Source organism: Salmo salar, chromosome ssa01 (assembly GCF_905237065.1).
Source record: "Salmo salar chromosome ssa01, Ssal_v3.1, whole genome shotgun sequence".
NCBI lineage: Eukaryota > Metazoa > Chordata > Actinopteri > Salmoniformes > Salmonidae > Salmo > Salmo salar.
The window spans coordinates 91,459,639-91,480,123 of record NC_059442.1 but is presented as its reverse complement, the minus strand read 5'-3'; the positions used below and the strand labels follow the sequence as shown (position 1 = coordinate 91,480,123).

The following is a 20,485-nucleotide window of genomic DNA, read 5'->3' as shown; positions in this document are numbered from 1 at the left end:
TAGTGTAAAGCTTGCTGCCATTGGACTCTGGAGCAGCGGAAACGTGATCTCTGGAGTGATGAAGCACGCTTCACCATCTGGGTTTGGCAGATGCCAGGAGAATGCTACTTGCCCGAATACATAGTGCCGACTGTAAAGTTTGGTGGAAGAGGATGAATGGTCTGGGGCTGTTTTTCATGGTTCAAGCTAGGCCCCTTAGTTCCAGTGAAGGGAATTCTTAACGTTACAGCATACAATGACATTCTAGATGATTCTGTGCTTCCAACTTTGTTGCAGTAGTTTGGGGAAGGCCTTTCCCTGTTTCAGTATGACAATAACCCCGTGCACAAAGCGAGGTCCATACAGAAATGGTTTGTCGAGATTGGTGTGGAAGAACGACTGGCCTGCACAGAGCCTGACCTCAACCCCATCGAAACCTTTGGGATGCATTGGAACGCCGACTGTGAGCCAGGCCCAATAGCCCAACATCAGTGCCCAACCTCACTAATGCTCTTGTGGCTGAATGGAAGCAAGTCCCCGCAGTAATGTTCCAACATCTAGTGGAACGCTTTCCCAGAAGAGTGGAGGCTGTTACAATGACAAGGGGGGGACCAATTCCATATTAACGCCCATTAGTTTGGAAACACAAATATAGACTGGAGTCAGATAAAGCCGCACGATTCAAGGATTTTAATGGCTTTGAATGGATGGAAAGAAAGGCATGAATACCCTGCTGCCTTTCCTGAGGTTTTGATGCACTTTTAGCAAACTTTTAGATTTTCTGTATAAAACCAACCAGAATCAATAAGAAAAAAGATTAAATAACAAAGAATTACATTTTTTTTTATATAATGACAAATTGTATTTGGCTTTTCATAACCGCTTTTTTATTAGATTATCACAGGGTTAGTACTGCCTACCCTGATGGCACGTAACTGGGTGCTATGCTATGGCATGGCTTGCGTCCTGCCAGGGTAATGACTAAACTACTGGCTGGAACTCCCCTCTAGAGCATCAAAGGTTTTTTTCCTCTCTCGTCCTTTATCTATTCATCTATTCATTTTATCACCTCTCCCCCCTCTTTCTCTCTCGCTCTCTCTCTCTCCTCCTCCTCGTCCTCCTCCAATCTTTCCCATCTATCTGTCCAACCTGTTTGGAACTATCATCTCCCACAACATGTTTCTGGTTCTCGTGACATCATTGTAAAGACTCAATAACAGGAACCATGTGATGTCATGTCAACATAAAACACACCAGGCTTGACTGTGTGTGAAGGAACGGGTAGAGACACATTTATGACTGATTGAATGAATACATGGACACATCATCAGTAATATAACCTGGGGTCATAGGGTGTTTTGGGTCTTTCAACATCAGACACCCTCACCCAGGCGATCCAGTCGAAGTTGATCAGACCCAGACTCCTCTCTTGATCCAGAGCCATCTTGAGGCTTTTTCGGCTGCCTCGATGGTGTTGCTGATGGCTCTCCTCCTCTTCGCTCCATTGATGCCAAGTGTGTTGTAGGCTCTGTAGAGGGATTGGCCAGCAAAACCCCTGCATCCTACCTCGATAGGCATGCACCTAGCCTTCCAAACCTGCTTCCGACAGTCGATGACCAGTCCCTCGTACTTGGCCCTCTTCCTCTCGTATGCCTCCTCAAGATGATCTTCCCAAGAGACTGTCAACTCCAGAATAATGATGGTCTTCGGGGACTCTGAGACCAGGGCTATGTCTGATCTCAGGGTTGTCTTGACAATGTGCTGCAGGAACTTGAGCTGGTTCCCAGACCAGCTCTTCCCCAGGTCACTGCTCCCACCAGTACACTAAACCTTTATCAGCACAATTCATTTTTGTACAATATTATCTATCCCATCCTTATCACTGCACATTTGAATTATAGAAATAAAACCGTACAACCTGGGGTTGTTTGGTTGTGGTCTTTTCTTATTCAATTCCCCCCAATGTATTTCCTGTATGTGTCTTCCTTGTGTTTTTCCCCAAAACCAGGGTTAGGCTATTTTAAACTTGGTTATGGCTTTCTGGGGAGAGAGGGAAAACAACATTGTTAGTAGGAACAGAGCAGTGTTTGGGATAAAACAAAAACAGTCACAGACAGGGTTATCTCACAGCAAGTAAACAACTCATGGTTCATAACACAGACATTAGATGATAATCTGAAGGAAGTATGGATTGAACTCGTATTATAATTTAAAAAAATGATTTCTCTCTATCACTGTTAGCCTACCAAGGTTTATTTCGGGGGGGACCTTCCAGAATGGGCCGACTTTGTCTTCGCTAAGTAAACACTGTGACAACGGCATTTTAAGGAACCACATACAAACGACAGTTTGATTCAATGGAAAGCTCAGTCATTTGTGAAAAAGTGTGGTCGTCGCCTATCTAAATAACATGTGTATTTTTACATCAAGCATTTATGTTTGTTAGAACAATAGCTAATCATATTTAACTTATTTTTGTGTCATTTAACCAATTTTTCACCTACTTGGCTTGGGGATTTGAACCAGCAACCTTTCGGTTACTGGCCCAATGTGTAAGGTTCTGTATTTATTTTCTTAGTCAACCTTGTGTTCTGTTTTTTTGTGTTCTTGAACGTAGCCCTGTCTTTCATTTTTGTTCATTGATTTCACCTGTGTTAGTTACTAACCTGGTCTCATCGGCTCCTTATTTAGTTCAGTTCATTCTGTTTGTGCCTTTGTGAGGTATTGTTCGTTTTGACTCTACAAAGCCTTTCCCTAGCTCATTTGTGAGAACCAGTTATAGCCTTCAGTCCTAGTTTTGATTCAACTGCCTGTTTGCCTACTACCTATGTATGACCATTGCCTGCCTGTGACCACGATTCCTGTCTTCTGCAAAGGCGAAATAAACACCTGCCGCGCTCTGCTTGTGAATCTACACCTTTTCTCCCTTCGCGTTCATTACACAACGCTCTTAACTGACATAGTTGTGGTATTCCTAGCTATTCTATGGCGTGTTCACTCACTGTTGAGTGTCTTCACACAGACGCACTTTAACAGATAAAATGTCAGGTTACGGACGCCTTTCGCTCATTTCCAACATCAATCAAGGAGTGTCTGGGTACATTTTTTTCTTCTTAGAAAGAGAGAGACAGGGGCAAATACAAATCTTAGAATCAACTATTCAAGACTACCAGATCCTACTGGATTCTCCAATTACATTGAATGAACCACAGCACAAAATACAAATCCTCCAACCTCAATGAAATTATAAAATATACAGACCACAAGTTCCAATTGGCTATACTTAAATTCTTTAACATCATCCTCAGCTCTGGCATCTTCCCCAATATTTGGAACCAAGGACTGATCACCCCAATCCACAAAAGTGGAGACAAATTTGACCCCAATAACTACAGTGGGATATGCGTCAACGGCAACGTTGGGAAAATCCTCTGCGTTATCATTAATAACAGCAGACTAGTTCATTTCCTCAGTGAAAACAATGTAATGAGCAAATGTCCAATTGGCTTTTTACCACAGGTAACTTCTCATGCTTTGTTGATTTCAAAAAAGCTTTTGACTAAATGCGGCATGAGGGTCTGCTATACAAATTGATGGAAACATACGACATTATAAAATCCTTTTACACAATTGGCCAAAAACACATTTCTTTCCACAGGGCCGTGGGGTGAGACAGGGATGCAGCTTAAGCCCCACTCTCTTCAACATATATATAAACGAATTGGCGAGGGCACTGGAACAGTCTGCAGCACCCGGCCTCACCCTACTAGAATCTGAAGTCAAATGTCTACTGTTTGCTGATGATCTGGTGCTTCTGTCACCAACCAAGGAGGGCCTACAGCAGCATCTAGATATTCTGCACAGATTCTATCAGACCTGGGCCCTGACAGTAAATCTCAGGAAGACAAAAAATAATGGTGTTCCAAAAAAGGTCCAGTTGCCAGGACCACAAATACAAACTGCATCTAGACATCATTGCCCTAGAGCACACAAAAAACTATAGATACCTCGGCCTAAACATCAGCGCCACAGGTAACTTCCACAAAGCTGTGAACGAGCTGAGAGACAAGGCATGGAGGGCCTTCTATGCCATCAAAAGGAACATAAAATTCAACATACCAATTAGGATCTGGCAAAAAAATACTTGAATCAGTTACAGAACCCATTACCCATAATGGTTGTGCGCTCTGGGGTCCGCTCACCAACCAAGAATTCACAAAATAGGACAAACACCAAACATGCAGAATTCTGCCAAAAAATCCTCACTGTACAACGTGAAACACCAAATAATGCATGCAAAATCCAGAAAAGACCCATTCAATTCTACAACCACCTAAAAGGAAGTGATTCCCAAACCTTCCATAACAAAGCCATCACCAACAGAGAGATTAACCTGGAGACGAGTCCCCTAAGCAAGCTGGTCCTGGGGCTCTGTTCATATACACAAACACACCACAAAGAGCCCCAGGACAGCAACACAATTAGACCCAACCAAATCACAAGAAAACTAAAAAAGAATTATTTGTCACATTGGAAAGAATTAACAAAAAAACATAGCAAACTAGAATGCTATTTGGCCCTAAACAGATAGTACACAGTTGCAGAATACCTGACCACTGTGACTGACCCAAACTTAATGAAAACTTTGACTATTTACAGACTCAGTGAGCATAGCCTTGCTATTGAGAAAGGCCGCCGAAGGCAGACCTGGCTCTCAAGAGAAGACAGGCTATGTGCACACTGCCGACAAAAAGAGGTGGAAACTGAGCTGCACTTCCTAACCTCCTGCCAAATGTATGACAATATTAGAGACACAAATTTCCTTCAGATTGCACAGATCCACAAAGAATTTGAAAACAAACCCAATGATGATAAACTCCCATATCTACTGGGTGGAATACCAGTGTGCCATCACAGCAGCAATATTTGTGACCTGTTGCCACAAGAAAAGGGCAACCAGTGAAGAACAAACACCATTGTAAATACAACCTATATTTACGTGTATTTATTTTCCCTTTTGTACTTTAACTATTTGCACATCGTTACAACACTGTATATAGACATAATATGACATTTGAAATGTCTTTATTCTTTTGGAAATTTGTGAGTGTAATGTTCACTGCTAATTTTTGTTTATTATCTACTTCACTTGCTTTGGCAATGTTAACATATGTTTCCCATGCCAATAAAGCCCTTAAATTGATATTGATATTGGAGAGAGAGAGAGAGAGAGAGAGAAAGAGAGAAAACACTCCAGAGAATGAGTTGGAGACGTCATAGCGTAGCTTTGCCAGAGTTCCTCACACACACCCAAACACACGACTGATGTTTCTAAAATACCACGGTAACAACAGTCTGGGAAGTACCCTCTGAGTTTCTTGCTGCTCAAAGTATTAGAATAACAAATGCAGTCTACTGTGACTTTTAGTGGTGCCATTGAAGGACCTTCTCAGTGAAACAGTAGAAGAAAGGCAGAGTTGCTGTCTGTAGACACTGTCTGACTCTGTGCATGTGTTACTTGTTCTAGCTCTCTTTACCATTCCCTCCCTCCCTCCCTCCCTACCTCCCTCTCTCTCCCCCTCCCTCCCTCCCTACCTCCCTACCTCCCTCTCTCTCCCTCTCCCTCCCTCCCTCCCTCCCTCCCTCCCTCCCTCCCTCCCTCCCTCCCTCCCTCCCTCCCTCCCTCCCTCCCTCCCTCCCTCCCTCCCTCCCTCCCTCTCTCCCTCTCTCCCTCCCTCCCTCCCTCCCTCTCTCCCTCTGGCAAGTGTGACGGAGCAGGGGAGGTGTGTGTGTGCGTGTGCGTCTGTGTGTGCACGTGTGTGCATGTGTCTGCATGGGAAGTGGGACGGGAAGGAAAGTGCTGTTGGAACAGTGCCTTGGAGCTGAACAGAGCGGAGCGGAGACAAAAGTAAGGAGCAGTGTAGAGGAGAGGAAGATATAGAGTAAAGAGGAGATGAGAGAGTAAATCTGATTGAGGAACAGGTGAGAGATTGCAGGAGATGGGTGGAGAATAATAAAATGGAGGAGGTGGAAGGAAGTGGAAAGGGGGAGGAGGGGAGAAAGAAGTGGAGAGGAGAGAATGGAGGAGAGCAGAGAGGTGGAGAGGAGAGAGAATGCAGGAGAGAGGTGGAGAGGAGAGAGAGATTGGAGGAGAGGAGAGAGATGAGAGGAGAGAGATGGAGGAGAAGAAAGAAAAAGAGAGGGTGTTGAGAGGTTGTTGAGAGGATGTTTAGAGGTTTTTGAGAGGTTGTTGAGGGGGTGTAAAGAGGTTGTTGAGAGGTTGTTGAGGGGTTGTTGAGAGGATGTTGAGGGGGTGTTGAGAGTTTGTTGAAAGGATGTTTAGAGGTTGTTGAGGGGTTGTGAAGAGGTTGTTGAGGGGGTGTTGAGAGGTTGTCGAAGGGTGTTGAGGGGCTGTTGAGAGGGTGTTGAGGGGGTGTTGAGAGGGAGTTGGGGGGGTGTTGAGGGGGTGTTGAGAGATTGTTGAGGGGTTGTTGAGAGGTTGTTGAGGGGGTGTTGAGGGATGTTGAGAGGTTGTTGAGGGGGTGTTGAGAGGTTGTTGGGGGTGTTGAGGGGGTGTTGAGAGGTTGTTGGGGGGTGTTGAGAGGTTGTTGAGGGGGTGTTGAGAGGTTGTTGGGGGGGTGTTGGGAGGGTGTTGAGAGGTTGTTGAGGGGGTGTTGAGGGATGTTGAGAGGTTGTTGAGGGGGTGTTGAGAGGTTGTTGGGGGTGTTGAGGGGGTGTTGGGGGTGTTGAGAGGGTGTTGAGGGGTATTGGGGGTGTTGAGGTGGTGTTGAGAGGGTGTTGAGAGGGTGTTGAGACAGTGTTGAGAGGGTGTTGAGGGGGTGTTGAAAGGTTGTTGGGGGGGTGTTGAGAGGTTGTTGGGGGATGTTGAGAGGTTGTTGGGGGATGTTGGGAGGGTGTTGGGGGGTGTTGAGGGGAGGTTGGGAGGGTGTTGAGGGGTGTTGAGAGGGTGTTGAGGGGGTGTTGAGACAGTGTTGAGAGGGTGTTGAGAGGGTATTGAGGGGGTGTTGAAAGGTTGTTGGGAGGTTGTTGAGGGGGTGTTGAGAGGGTGTTGAGGGGGTGTTGAGAGGGTGTTGAGGGGGTGTTGAAAGGTTGTTGGGGGGGTGTTGAGAGGTTGTTGGGGGATGTTGGGAGGTTGTTGAGGGGGTGTTGAGAGGGTGTTGAGGGGTGTTGAAGGGAGGTTGGGGGGTGTTGAGAGGTTGTTGAGGGAGTGTTGAGAGGGTGTTGGGGGGTGTTGAGGGGAGGTTGGGAAGGTGTTGAGGGGGTGTTAAGAGGTTGTTGAAAGGGTTTGTTTTCAGACCTGACACCCAACAGAGGAGAGGAGAACAGGAGACATGACCAGAAACAAGGCAATTACAATGAGAAGGATTACCTAGCACACACACACACCACACATACACCATACACACATACAAAGAGACCAACTCAGACACATGCACAAACACTTGTAAATCTGTTGACACAAACACACCAAACACAAACACACACTCAGATTTCTTTGCTCAGAGAACACCATTCGCCAGAGCCAGTTCAAGATAAAGAGGAATGTGTTCAGGAGGACGAAAGGCAGCCAGGATATTCACACACACACACTGGACTTAGACCTGCAACCTCCCACTTACAGCGTGCAACAAATACACACACACCATCAGAGCAAGACCAGGAAGACAGAAGCCAACTGAACTGCACTCTACATACTGCTTTGACAAGAGGTGGACACACACTCTCTTAACAAAGCCAAGTGGACCTCTGCTTGGAGCCACATTGCAACTTATCATTTGGCGTGAGCAACACACTGTCTCTCATCTGGTCTGAGCCAGAACAAGCACCTGGAACCTGGAACATTGACTGTGTCCAACACGTTTGGGGCTTTGACCGCCTTCATCCAGGAAGATTACATACAGATAGAGACCCGGATCTGACCTCTGTCTCTCCACTCCATCATTCTCTCTGGTCTCTCTCTGTCTCTCCCCTCCATCTCCCTCTCTCTCTGTCTCTCTGCTCCATCTCTCTCTCTGTCTCTCTGCTCCATCTCTCTCTCTGTCTCTCTGCTCCATCCATCTCTCTCTCTCTCTGTCTCCTCACCCTTCCATCCTCCCAGTATGATGATGAGGAGAGATCGTCTGCTCCTGGCTGTGACCCTCACAGCCATCTTCACCGCTGACCTCTACTTCGTCCTGCTCCCCAAGCTCCGCGACAGACAACCAGGACCCGGGAATGGAGGCTGCCTCTGTCCCCAATCCAGGGGGACTAACTTCACCCTTGCTGGGTACAATGGCCTCACCATCCCCTGGTTCTCCAACATCACCTCCATAGACCTCCAGGGTAAGGGGGTCGGAGCTACGGACAACCCCACAGATTGGGGCTCGAAGCTGGGGAGGCTGTTTGCTCACCCCCTGTATAACATTCAGACACCGGAGCTGGGGCTGGAAGAGAGGCTGATGCAGTCTGAAGAGCTAATGGAGTATTACAGGAGGAAGGTCTTGCGCTGGGAGAGGTGAGTACAGTACACAGAGACCAGAGTTTAGACCTTTGTCAATGTTTTATGGTTGTGATTGGGTTTTGGTGGGACTAGACATTTTCCCTACTGTGGCTTGGCTTGGCTGTGGTGGAGGGGTAGGGTCACTGACACGACGGCTGTGGGTCCCTGACACATGCAGAAACACACACACACACAGGCACTCAAGCACAGGCACGTCGACGACTCAACACTTTTTCTCTTCGGCAAGCAATTTTCCCATAAAGACTAATCCTATAAACTGTCTCTTAAGTCCATGTCATAAACAGCATTTAATGGAGGGCTGGTAGCAACACTCACATGGCATTGAGAGCCTATGTCTGGATCTCCCTGTGCTAGGTAAACAAGACTCTTAAACCCGATCAAACCCTTTAAACCTGTGAGAGCTGAACAGATTGTAGCTGCTCCTGTTTTACCCTGTCAATCACAGCCCAGGGCGTTCCCCTCAGAGAAATCCTGTTGGGCTCCAATGGTGGAAAAACACAAGAAATATGAAGAGAGAAGATTTCTCCCCCTTAGCTGTGTTTTAAATATGCACATAACAATGGTTATTCTAGGGCTTAGAGGGAATGTCTTGAAAAATCTTGCAGCAGCTTGTTAACAGAAGAGAAATGCACTTAGTGAGAGGATGGATGGTTTTTAGGTGGACTTCTGGAGACAGTTTGGACTGTTTCATCTGGAGGCTGAAAATAGGCAGTTATAGTATACTGTAGACCTTCCAGGTCAACCACTAAGGTATACTGTAGACCTTCCAGGTCAACCACTACGGTATACCGTAGACCTTCCAGGTCAACCACTACGGTATACCGTAGACCTTCCAGGTCAACCACTACGGTATACCGTAGACCTTCCAGGTCAACCACTACGGTATACCGTAGACCTTCCAGGTCAACCACTACGGTATACCGTAGACCTTCCAGGTCAACCACTACGGTATACCGTAGACCTTCCAGGTCAACCACTACGGTTTACCGTAGACCGTCCAGGTCAACCACTACGGTATACCGTAGACCTTCCAGGTCAACCACTACGGTATACTGTAGACCTTCCAGGTCAACCACTATGGTATACTGTAGACCTTCCAGGTCAACCACTACGGTTATGGTGCATGTGTGTGGCATACATTATCATGGTCTGAATCAAGAGCACTGAAAGAGGAGGGCGATGTGGTTTTGCAGCTAGCTGCTTGCTCCCTGGTCTCTGGTCTGTGGGTTTGTGGTCTTTGGTTGTGGTCTGTGGTCAGCCTTCCTGATTACACAGACATGTCACTGTGGGCCAGTTGGGTCAGGGATACTCAGAATGAATACACTTGCTTTGACGACCCCTCCAGTCATCTGACCACAACAGCTGAGGATCCTTAAACACAGTAAAACAACCAACCCTCCCACTCACCGCAGTCAAAACTGGCACAACGGTGCAACAATGCCACATTCCCCAGCCTCCTCAGTGGTCTGAATGTTTGCTTTGGATCAGGAGTGATTCCTGCCCATACTGTTTCTGTGGGGATATGTATACAGAAGTGTCAGGAGAGGAGGAGAGGAAGGAAGGGAGATTCCTAAGTGAGGGCGAACAGCTCGGAAGCTCCGAGAGGGAGTCAGAGAGTCCAAGAGGGAGGTGGTAACAGTGTGTAGGCTTTGCCACTACAAATGTTTTCCTCAGAGAATACTCTGCATTTGTCTTTGACTGTTCTCCCTCTGTCTGTTCTCCTCTCAGTCTGTTCTCCTGTCAGCCTGTTCTCCTCTCAGCCTGTTCTCCTCTCAGTCTGTTCTCCTCTCAGCCTGATCTCCTCTCAGTCTGATCTCCTCTGTCTGTTCTCCTCTCAGTCTGTTCTCCTCTCAGCCTGTTCTCCTCTCAGCCTGTTCTCCTCTCAGTCTGTTCTCCTCTCAGCCTGATCTCCTCTCAGCCTGATCTCCTCTCAGTCTGTTCTCCTCTCAGTCTGTTCTCCTCTCAGTCTGTTCTCCTCTCAGTCTGTTCTCCTCTCAGTCTGTTCTCCTCTCAGTCTGATCTCCTCTCAGTCTGTTCTCCTCTCAGTCTGATCTCCTCTTCTGTCTCCTCTCAGTCTGTTCTCCTCTCAGTCTGTTCTCCTCTCGCCTGATCTCCTCTCAGTCTGTTCTCCTCTCAGTCTGTTCTCCTCTCAGCCTGATCTCCTCTCAGTCTGTTCTCCTCTCAGTCTGTTCTCCTCTCAGCCTGTTCTCCTCTCAGTCTGTTCTCCTCTCAGTCTGATCTCCTCTGTCTGATCTCCTCTCAGTCTGTTCTCCTCTCAGTCTGTTCTCCTCTCAGCCTGATCTCCTCTCAGTCTGTTCTCCTCTCAGTCTGTTCTCCTCTCAGCCTGATCTCCTCTCAGTCTGTTCTCCTCTCAGTCTGTTCTCCTCTCAGCCTGTTCTCCTCTCAGTCTGTTCTCCTCTCAGTCTGATCTCCTCTGTCTGTTCTCCTCTCAGTCTGATCTCCTCTCAGTCTGTTCTCCTCTCAGTCTGTTCTCCTCTCAGTCTGTTCTCCTCTCAGCCTGTTCTCCTCTCAGTCTGTTCTCCTCTCAGTCTGTTCTCCTCTCAGTCTGATCTCCTCTCAGTCTGTTCTCCTCTCAGCCTGATCTCCTCTCAGTCTGTTCTCCTCTCAGCCTGATCTCCTCTCAGTCTGTTCTCCTCTCAGTCTGATCTCCTCTCAGTCTGATCTCCTCTCAGTCTGTTCTCCTCTCAGTCTGATCTCCTCTCAGTCTGATCTCCTCTCAGTCTGTTCTCCTCTGTGGAAATATGCTAGTTTGGATGATTGTTGGTCCTGTGAAGCAACAGTTGCCCTGACCATGGGAGTTGGAGTTTTAAAGGCATTTTCAATAAAGTTTGATTTAATTTGATACTGTATGAGTTTCACAGTGTGTATCGTAGGTTTTCAAGGATAACTTGTTTGGCATACTCTAACCATGACCTCGTTTTGATCACCTCTCTTTCCCCCTCAGGCATACAATATGACGTTGTACAGCAAGGGCAAGGCTATGCATAAGCCTAACCCTAACCCCACTCCCACACTCTCCCTCTCTCTCTCCCCCCACCCCTTCCCCTCAGGCATATGAAGCTGTACAGTGAGGCTGCAGCGGCCCTCAACGTGACAATGCTGGAACACCAGGTGACCTTTGACCCTGAGGCCAGCTGGCTGAAGTTCCACCTGGGCATCAACCGCTATGCCCTGTACACCCGCGATGACCCCGCCATCACCCGCCTGCTACAAGACATGCAGGCCACCACTGTCATCAGCGCAGGTAGGACTTGTCTTATGAGAGTTATAACCATTCATATAAGTGGTATTCATATGAGCGTTATAACAATTCATATGAGCATTAAAGTCACTGTCAACAGTGCATGTAGGTGCTATAGGACCTTGTGCTTTAATAATTAACCATTTATATAATTGTTATAGGTATTCATTGCAGAAATGTCTTTATGCAGATTACACTCAAGATGAAAAGGCCCTCAAAGGAGCGTGTGACTGTACCCAGGGTAAGGTCCTGTCATGTCAACATATCTGCACTGTTCTGTGTCTGCATGATTTGTGTGTTTTGTGTTCTAACATACATTCCTTTTAAAATGTGTTCTATTATGCTTTGGCGTGTCAATGGTTGTTTTGAGGAGAACAGGGAGAGAAATGAGAGGAAAGAGAATCAGTTGACACAGTTCTCTTCATGACTGGTTCTTTTGTAGTTTTTTCTCCCTGTTATATCCTTCGGTGCTCAGTCGTGCTATCAGAGCCGAACACCCTGCTGCACCACTGACAAGACTTTGGTTTTCATCCAAGGCCCATAAAGTAGCATCTCCAGAACTTCATAAGTCACATCCCTGGAGGCAGAGAGCAGAGACAGACTCATTTAGGTCAAAGGCAGAGTGTTCTTTAAAAAACTTTATCTCAGAGAGTAGGAGTGGGGTGATGCCACAGCAGTCTACACACCAGAGATTGTGGTGATGCCACAGCAGTCTACACACCAGAGATTGGGGTGATGCCACAGCAGTCTACACACCAGAGATTGTGGTGATGCCACAGCAGTCTACACACCAGAGATTGGGGTGATGCCACAGCAGTCTACACACCAGAGATTGGGGTGATGCCACAGCAGTCTATACACCAGAGATTGGGGTGATGCCACAGCAGTCTACACACCAGAGATTAGGGTGATGCCACAGCAGTCTACACACCAGAGATTGGGGTGATGCCACAGCAATCTACACACCAGAGATTGGGGTGATGCCACAGCAGTCTACACACCAGAGATTGGGGTGATGCCACAGCAGTCTACACACCAGAGATTGGGGTGATGCCACAGCAGTCTACACACCAGAGATTGGGGTGATGCCACAGCAGTCTACACACCAGAGATTGGGGTGATGCCACAGCAGTCTACACACCAGAGATTGGGGTGATGCCACAGCAGTCTACACACCAGAGATTGGGGTGATGCCACAGCAGTCTACACACCAGAGATTGGGGTGATGCCACAGCAGTCTATACACCAGAGATTGGGGTGATGCCACAGCAGTCTATACACCAGAGATTGGGGTGATGCCACAGCAGTCTACACACCAGAGATTGGGGTGATGCCACAGTTTACACACCAGAGATTGGGGTGATGCCACAGCAGTTTACACACCAGAGATTGGGGTGATGCCACAGCAGTCTACACACCAGAGATTGGGGTGATGCCACAGCAGTCTACACACCAGAGATTGGGGTGATGCCACAGCAGTCTACACACCAGAGATTGGGGTGATGCCACAGCAGTCTACACACCAGAGATTGGGGTGATGCCACAGCAGTCTACACACCAGAGATTGGGGTGATGCCACAGCAGTCTATACACCAGAGACTGGGGTGATGCCACAGCAGTCTATACACCAGAGATTGGGGTGATGCCACAGCAGTCTATACACCAGAGATTGGGGTGATGCCACAGCAGTCTACACACCAGAGATTGGGGTGATGCCACAGTTTACACACCAGAGATTGGGGTGATGCCACAGCAGTTTACACACCAGAGATTGGGGTGATGCCACAGCAGTCTACACACCAGAGATTGGGGTGATGCCACAGCAGTCTACACACCAGAGATTGGGGTGATGCCACAGTTTACACACCAGAGATTGGGGTGATGCCACAGCAGTTTACACACCAGAGATTGGGGTGATGCCACAGCAGTCTACACACCAGAGATTGGGGTGATGCCACAGTTTACACACCAGAGATTGGGGTGATGCCACAGCAGTTTACACACCAGAGATTGGGGTGTAAACAGCAACAACACACACACACTGGTGGCTCCAACCTCAGCAACAACACACACACACTGGTGGCTCCAACCTCAGCAACAACACACACACACTGGTGGCTCCAACCTCAGCAACAACACACACACACTGGTGGCTCCAACCTCAGCAACAACACACACACACACTGTTGGCTCCAACCTCAGCAACAACACACACACACACTGGTGGCTCCAACCTCAGCAACAACACACACACACTGGTGGCTCCAACCTCAGCAACAACACACACACACTGGTGGCTCCAACCTCAGCAACAACACACACACACTGGTGGCTCCAACCTCAGCAACAACATACACACACTGGTGGATCCAACCTCAGCAACAACACACACACACTGGTGGCTTCAACCTCAGCAACAACATACACAAATCCTCTATTCTTCCGTACTACTTTTATTCCTACATGGCTTTTTCAACCAATTCTTCTTAAACGGCTGAAAAGCAACAATGTGCCCATTGCTCTTCAAAGCTTGTTTGTGTCTGTTTGATTCCACTCCAGTTAAACACAGCAGAGAGAGATTGTAAACAATGAATAAGATACAACTTCAGAAGAATAAGCTGAATCAGTTGGAATCAGGAGGAGAAGAGTGTGTCTTTATGGATACTGGTTAGCCTTGCTCTCTGACACAGCATGCTAAGTACCCAGACATAAAGAAACCCGTCTGTAAGTAAGTCCTCCTTCTGGTCTTATCATTGGGACGATGTCCAGGCTGAAACAGATGTAGAGCAGAGAAAATAATATTGAACAGAGTCAACAGTAAACCACAAGGATTGGAACATCAAAATAAACTTGGGTCAGATTCCCAACCAACAATGTGTTTTTTGGATAGGTTTTTTAACGAGCTAAGGTTGGCCAAGACGGCATTCTGAGAGCAGCTGAGAGAGACACAGCAGCTGAGAGCAGCTAAGAGAGACAGCAGCTGAGAGCAGCTAAAAGAGACACAGCAGCTGAGAACAGCTGAGAGAGACACAGCAGTCTGAGAACAGCTGAGAGAAACACAGCAGTCTGAGAACAGCTGAGAGAGACACAGCAGTCTGAGAGCAGTCGAGAGAGACACAGCAGTCTGAGAACAGCTGAGAGACACACAGCAGTCTGAGAACAGCCGACAGAGACACAGCAGCTGAGAAAAGCCGAGAGAGACACAGCAGCATGAGATCAGCCAAGAGAGACACAGCAGCTGAGAACAGCTGAGAGAGACACAGCAGTCTGTGAACAGCCGAGAGAGACACAGCAGTCTGAGAGCAGCTGAGAGAGACACAGCAGCTGAGAGCAGCTGAGAGAAACACAGCAGTCTGTGAACAACCGAGAGAGACACAGCAGCTGAGAGCAGCCGAGAGAGACACAGCAGTCTGAGATCATTAGAGAGAGACACAGCAGCTGAGAACAGCTGAGAGAGACACAGCAGTCTGTGAACAGCCGAGAGAGACAGAGCAGCTGAGAGCAGCTGAGAGAGACACAGCAGTCTGAGAACAGCCGACAGAGACACAGCAGCTGAGAACAGCCGAGAGAGACACAGTGGTCTGAGAACAGCCGAGAGAGATACAGCAGTCTGAGAACAGCTGAGAGAGACACAGCAGCTGAGAACAGCCGAGAGAGACACAGCAGTCTGAGAACAGCTGAGAGAGAATCAGCAGTCTGAGAACAGCCGACAGAGACACAGCAGCTGAGAAAAGCCGAGAGAGACACAGCAGCATGACAACAGCTAAGAGAAACACAGCAGTCAGGGAACAGTTGAGAGAGACACAGCAGTCAGGGAACAGTTGAGAGAGACACAGCAGCTGAGAACAGCTGAGAGAGACACAGCAATCTGAGAACAGCTGAGAGAGACACAGCAGTCTGAGAGCAGCTAAGAGACACAGCAGTCTGAGAACAGCTGAGAGAGACACAGCAGTCTGAGAACAGCTGAGAGAGACACAGCAGCTGAGAACAGCTGAGAGAGACATAACAGTCTGAGAACAGCTGAGAGACACAGCAGTCAGAGGGCAGCTGAGAGAAACACAGCAGCATGAGATCAGCCGAGAGAGACACAGCAGTCTGAGAACAGCTGAGAGAAACACAGCAGTCTGAGAACAGCTGAGAGAGACACAGCAGTCTGAGAGCAGCCGAGAGAGACACAGCAGTCTGAGAACAGCTGAGAGACACACAGCAGTCTGAGAACAGCCGACAGAGACACAGCAGCTGAGAAAAGCCGAGAGAGACACAGCAGCATGAGATCAGCGGAGACAGACACAGCAGCTGAGAACAGCTGAGAGAGACACAGCAGTCTGTGAACAGCCGAGAGAGACACAGCAGTCTGAGAGCAGCTGAGAGAGACACAGCAGCTGACAGCAGCTGAGAGAAACACAGCAATCTGTGAACAACCGAGAGAGACACAGCAGCTGAGAGCAGCCGAGAGAGACACAGCAGTCTGAGAACAGCTGAGAGAGACACAGCAGTCTCAGAACAGCTGAGAGAGACACAGCAGCTGAGAACAGCCGAGAGAGACACAGCAGTCTGAGAACAGCTGAGAGAGACACAGCAGTCTGAGAACAGCCGACAGAGACACAGCAGCTGAGAAAAGCAGAGAGACACAGCAGCATGAGATCAGCCTAGAGAGAAACAGCAGTCTGAGAACAGCTGAGAGAGACACAGCAGTCTGAGAACAGCTGAGAGAGACACAGCAGTCAGAGCAGCTGAGAGAGACACAGCAGCTGAGAGCAGCCGAGAGAGACACAGCAGTCTGAGAACAACTGAGAGAGACACAGCAGTCTGAAAAATGCTGAGAGAGATACAGCAGTCTGAGAACAGCGGAGAGAGACACAGCAGCTGAGAACAGCTGAGAGAGACACAGCAGTCTGAGAAGAGCTGAGAAAGACACAGCAGCTGAGAAAAGCTGAGAGAGACATAGCAGCTGAGAGCAGCTGAGAGAGACAAGACAGCTGAGAGCAGCTGAGAGAGACATAACAGCTGAGAGCAGCCGAGAGAGACACAGCAGTCTGAGAACAGCCGAGAGAGACACAGCAGCTGAGAGCAGCTGAGAGAGACACAGCAGTATGAGAACAGCTGAGAGAGACACAGCAGTCTGAGAACAGCCGACAGAGACACAGCAGCTGAGAAAAGCCGAGAGAGACACAGCAGCATGAGAACAGCTAAGAGAAACACAGCAGTCAGGGAACAGTTGAGAGAGACACAGCAGTCTGAGAACAGCCTAGAGAGACACAGCAGTCTGAGAACAGCTAAGAGAGACACAGCAGTCAGGGAACAGTTGAGAGAGACACAGCAGCTGAGAACAGCTGAGAGAGACACAGCAATCTGAGAACAGCTGAGAGAGACACAGCAGTCTGAGAGCAGCTAAGAGACACAGCAGTCTGAGAACAGCTGAGAGAGACACAGCAGTCTGAGAACAGCTGAGAGAGACACAGCAGCTGAGAACAGCTGAGAGAGACATAACAGTCTGAGAACAGCTGAGAGACACAGCAGTCAGAGGGCAGCTGAGAGAAACACAGCAGCATGAGATCAGCCGAGAGAGACACAGCAGTCTGAGAACAGCTGAGAGAAACACAGCAGTCTGAGAACAGCTGAGAGAGACACAGCAGTCTGAGAGCAGCCGAGAGAGACACAGCAGCTGAGAACAGCCGAGAGAGACACAGCGGTCTGAGAACAGCCGAGAGAGATACAGCAGTCTGAGAACAGCTGAGAGAGACACAGCAGTCAGAGAACAGTTGAGAGAGACACAGCAGTCTGAGAACAGCTGAGAGATACACAGCAGCTGAGAACAGCTGAGAGAGACACAGCAATCTGAGAACAGCTGAGAGAGACACAGCAGCCTGAGAGCAGCCGAGAGAGACACAGCAGTCTGAGAACAGCTGAGAGAGACACAGCAGCTGAGAACAGCTGAGAGAGACACAACAGTCTGAGAACATCTGAGAGACACAGCAGTCAGAGGGCAGCTGAGAGAAACACAGCAGCATGAGATCAGCCAAGAGAGACACAGCAGTCTGAGAACAGCTGAGAGAAACACAGCAGTCTGAGAACAGCTGAGAGAGACACAGCAGTCTGAGAGCAGCCGAGAGAGACACAGCAGTCTGAGAACAGCTGAGAGACACACAGCAGTCTGAGAACAGCCGACAGAGACACAGCAGCTGAGAAAAGCCGAGAGAGACACAGCAGCATGAGATCAGCTGAGAGAGACACAGCAGCTGAGAACAGCTGAGAGAGACACAGCAGTCTGTGAACAGCCGAGAGAGACACAGCAGTCTGAGAGCAGCTGAGAGAGACACAGCAGCTGAGAGCAGCTGAGAGAAACACAGCAATCTGTGAACAACCGAGAGAGACACAGCAGCTGAGAGCAGCCGAGAGAGACACAGCAGTCTGAGAACAGCTGAGAGAGACACAGCAGTCTGAGAACAGCTGAGAGAGACACAGCAGTCTGAGATCATTAGAGAGAGACACAGCAGTCTGAGAACAGCTGAGAGAGACACAGCAGTCTGTTAACAGCCGAGAGAGACACAGCAGCTGAAAGCAGCTGAGAGAGACACAGCAGTCTGAGAACAGCCGACAGAGACACAGCAGCTGAGAACAGCCGAGAGAGACACAGCGGTCTGAGAACAGCCGAGAGAGATACAGCAGTCTGAGAACAGCTGAGAGAGACACAGCAGCTGAGAACAGCCGAAAGAGACACAGCAGTCTGAGAACAGCTGAGACAGACACAGCAGTCTGAGAACAGCCGACAGAGACACAGCAGCTGAGAAAAGCCGAGAGAGACACAGCAGCATGAGATCAGCCTAGAGAGACACAGCAGTCTGAGAACAGCTGAGAGAGACACAGAAGTCTGAGAACAGCTGAGAGAGACACAGCAGTCTGAGAGCAGCTGAGAGAGACACAGCAGCTGAGAGCAGCCGAGAGAGACACAGCAGTCTGAGAACAGCTGAGAGAGACACAGCAGTCTGAGAACAGCTGAGAGAGACACAGCAGTCTGAGATCATTAGAGAGAGACACAGCAGCTGAGAACAGCAGAGAGAGACACAGCAGTCTGTTAACAGCCGAGAGAGACACAGCAGCTGAGAGCAGCTGAGAGAGACACAGCAGCGTAGAACAGCCGAGAGAGACACAGCAGCTGAGAACAGCCGAGAGAGATACAGCGGTCTGAGAACAGCCGAGAGAGATACAGCAGTCTGAGAACAGCTGAGAGAGACACAGCAGTCAGAGAACAGTTGAGAGAGACACAGCAGTCTGAGAACAGCTGAGAGATACACAGCAGCTGAGAACAGCTGAGAGAGACACAGCAATCTGAGAACAGCTGAGAGAGACACAGCAGCCTGAGAGCAGCCGAGAGAGACACAGCAGTCTGAGAACAGCTGAGAGAGACACAGCAGCTGAGAACAGCTGAGAGAGACACAACAGTCTGATAACAGCTGAGAGACACAGCAGTCAGAGGGCAGCTGAGAGAGACACAGCAGCTGAAAGCAGCTGAGAGAGACACAGCAGTCTGAGAACTGCTGAGAGAAAAATAGCAGTCTGAGAACACCATAGAGATACACAGCAGTCAGAGAACAGTTGAGAGAGACACAGCAGTCTGAGAACAGCTGAGAGATACACAGCAGCTGAGAACAGCTGAGAGACACAGCAATCTGAGAACAGCTGAGAGAGACACAGCAGCCTGAGAGCAGCCGAGAGAGACACAGCAGTCTGAGAACAGCTGAGAGAGACACAGCAGCTGAGAACAGCTGAGAGAGACACAACAGTCTGAGAACAGCTGAGAGACACAGCAGTCAGAGGGCAGCTGAGAGAAACACAGCAGCATGAGATCAGCCAAGAGAGACACAGCAGTCTGAGAACAGCTGAGAGAAACACAGCAGTCTGAGAACAGCTGAGAGAGACACAGCAGTCTGAGAGCAGCCGAGAGAGACACAGCAGTCTGAGAACAGCTGAGAGACACACAGCAGTCTGAGAACAGCCGACAGAGACACAGCAGCTGAGAAAAGCCGAGAGAGACACAGCAGCATGAGATAAGCCGAGAGAGACACAGCAGCTGAGAACAGCTGAGAGAGACACAGCAGTCTGTGAACAGCCGAGAGAGACACAGCAGTCTGAGAGCAGCTGAGAGAGACACAGCAGCTGAGAGCAGCTGAGAGAAACACAGCAATCTGTGAACAACCGAGAGAGACATAGCAGCTGAGAGCAGCCGAGATAGACACAGCAGTCTGAGAACAGCTGAGATAGACACAGCAGTCTGAGAACAGCTGAGAGAGACACAGCAGTCTGAGATCATTAGAGAGAGACACAGCAGCTGAGAACAGCTGAGAGAGACACAGCAGTCTGTGAACAGCCGAGAGAGACACAGCAGTCTGAGAGCAGCTGAGAGAGACACAGCAGCTGAGAGCAGCTGAGAGAAACACAGCAATCTGTGAACAACCGAGAGAGACACAGCAGCTGAGAGCAGCCGAGAGAGACACAGCAGTCTGAGAACAGCTGAGAGAGACACAGCAGTCTGAGAACAGCTGAGAGAGACACAGCAGTCTGAGATCATTAGAGAGAGACACAGCAGTCTGAGAACAGCTGAGAGAGACACAGCAGTCTGTTAACAGCCGAGAGAGACACAGCAGCTGAAAGCAGCTGAGAGAGACACAGCAGTCTGAGAACAGCCGACAGAGACACAGCAGCTGAGAACAGCCGAGAGAGAC

General features: G+C 48.8%; 1 protein-coding gene across 1 annotated transcript in view; it reads left to right on the top strand.

Moving 5' to 3' along the window:
* Positions 1-7,210: 7,210 nt before the first annotated feature.
* The window catches only part of LOC106610323 (pseudokinase FAM20A), a 90,535-nt gene continuing 77,260 nt past the window's right edge, over positions 7,211-20,485 (top strand). Inside the window, exons 1-3 of the mRNA XM_014209614.2 lie at positions 7,211-8,494; positions 11,572-11,765; positions 11,953-12,003. Of these exons, the coding sequence (XP_014065089.1) occupies positions 8,100-8,494; positions 11,572-11,765; positions 11,953-12,003 (640 nt within the window). The 5' untranslated portion in view covers positions 7,211-8,099. The remainder of the gene's footprint in view (positions 8,495-11,571; positions 11,766-11,952; positions 12,004-20,485) is intronic.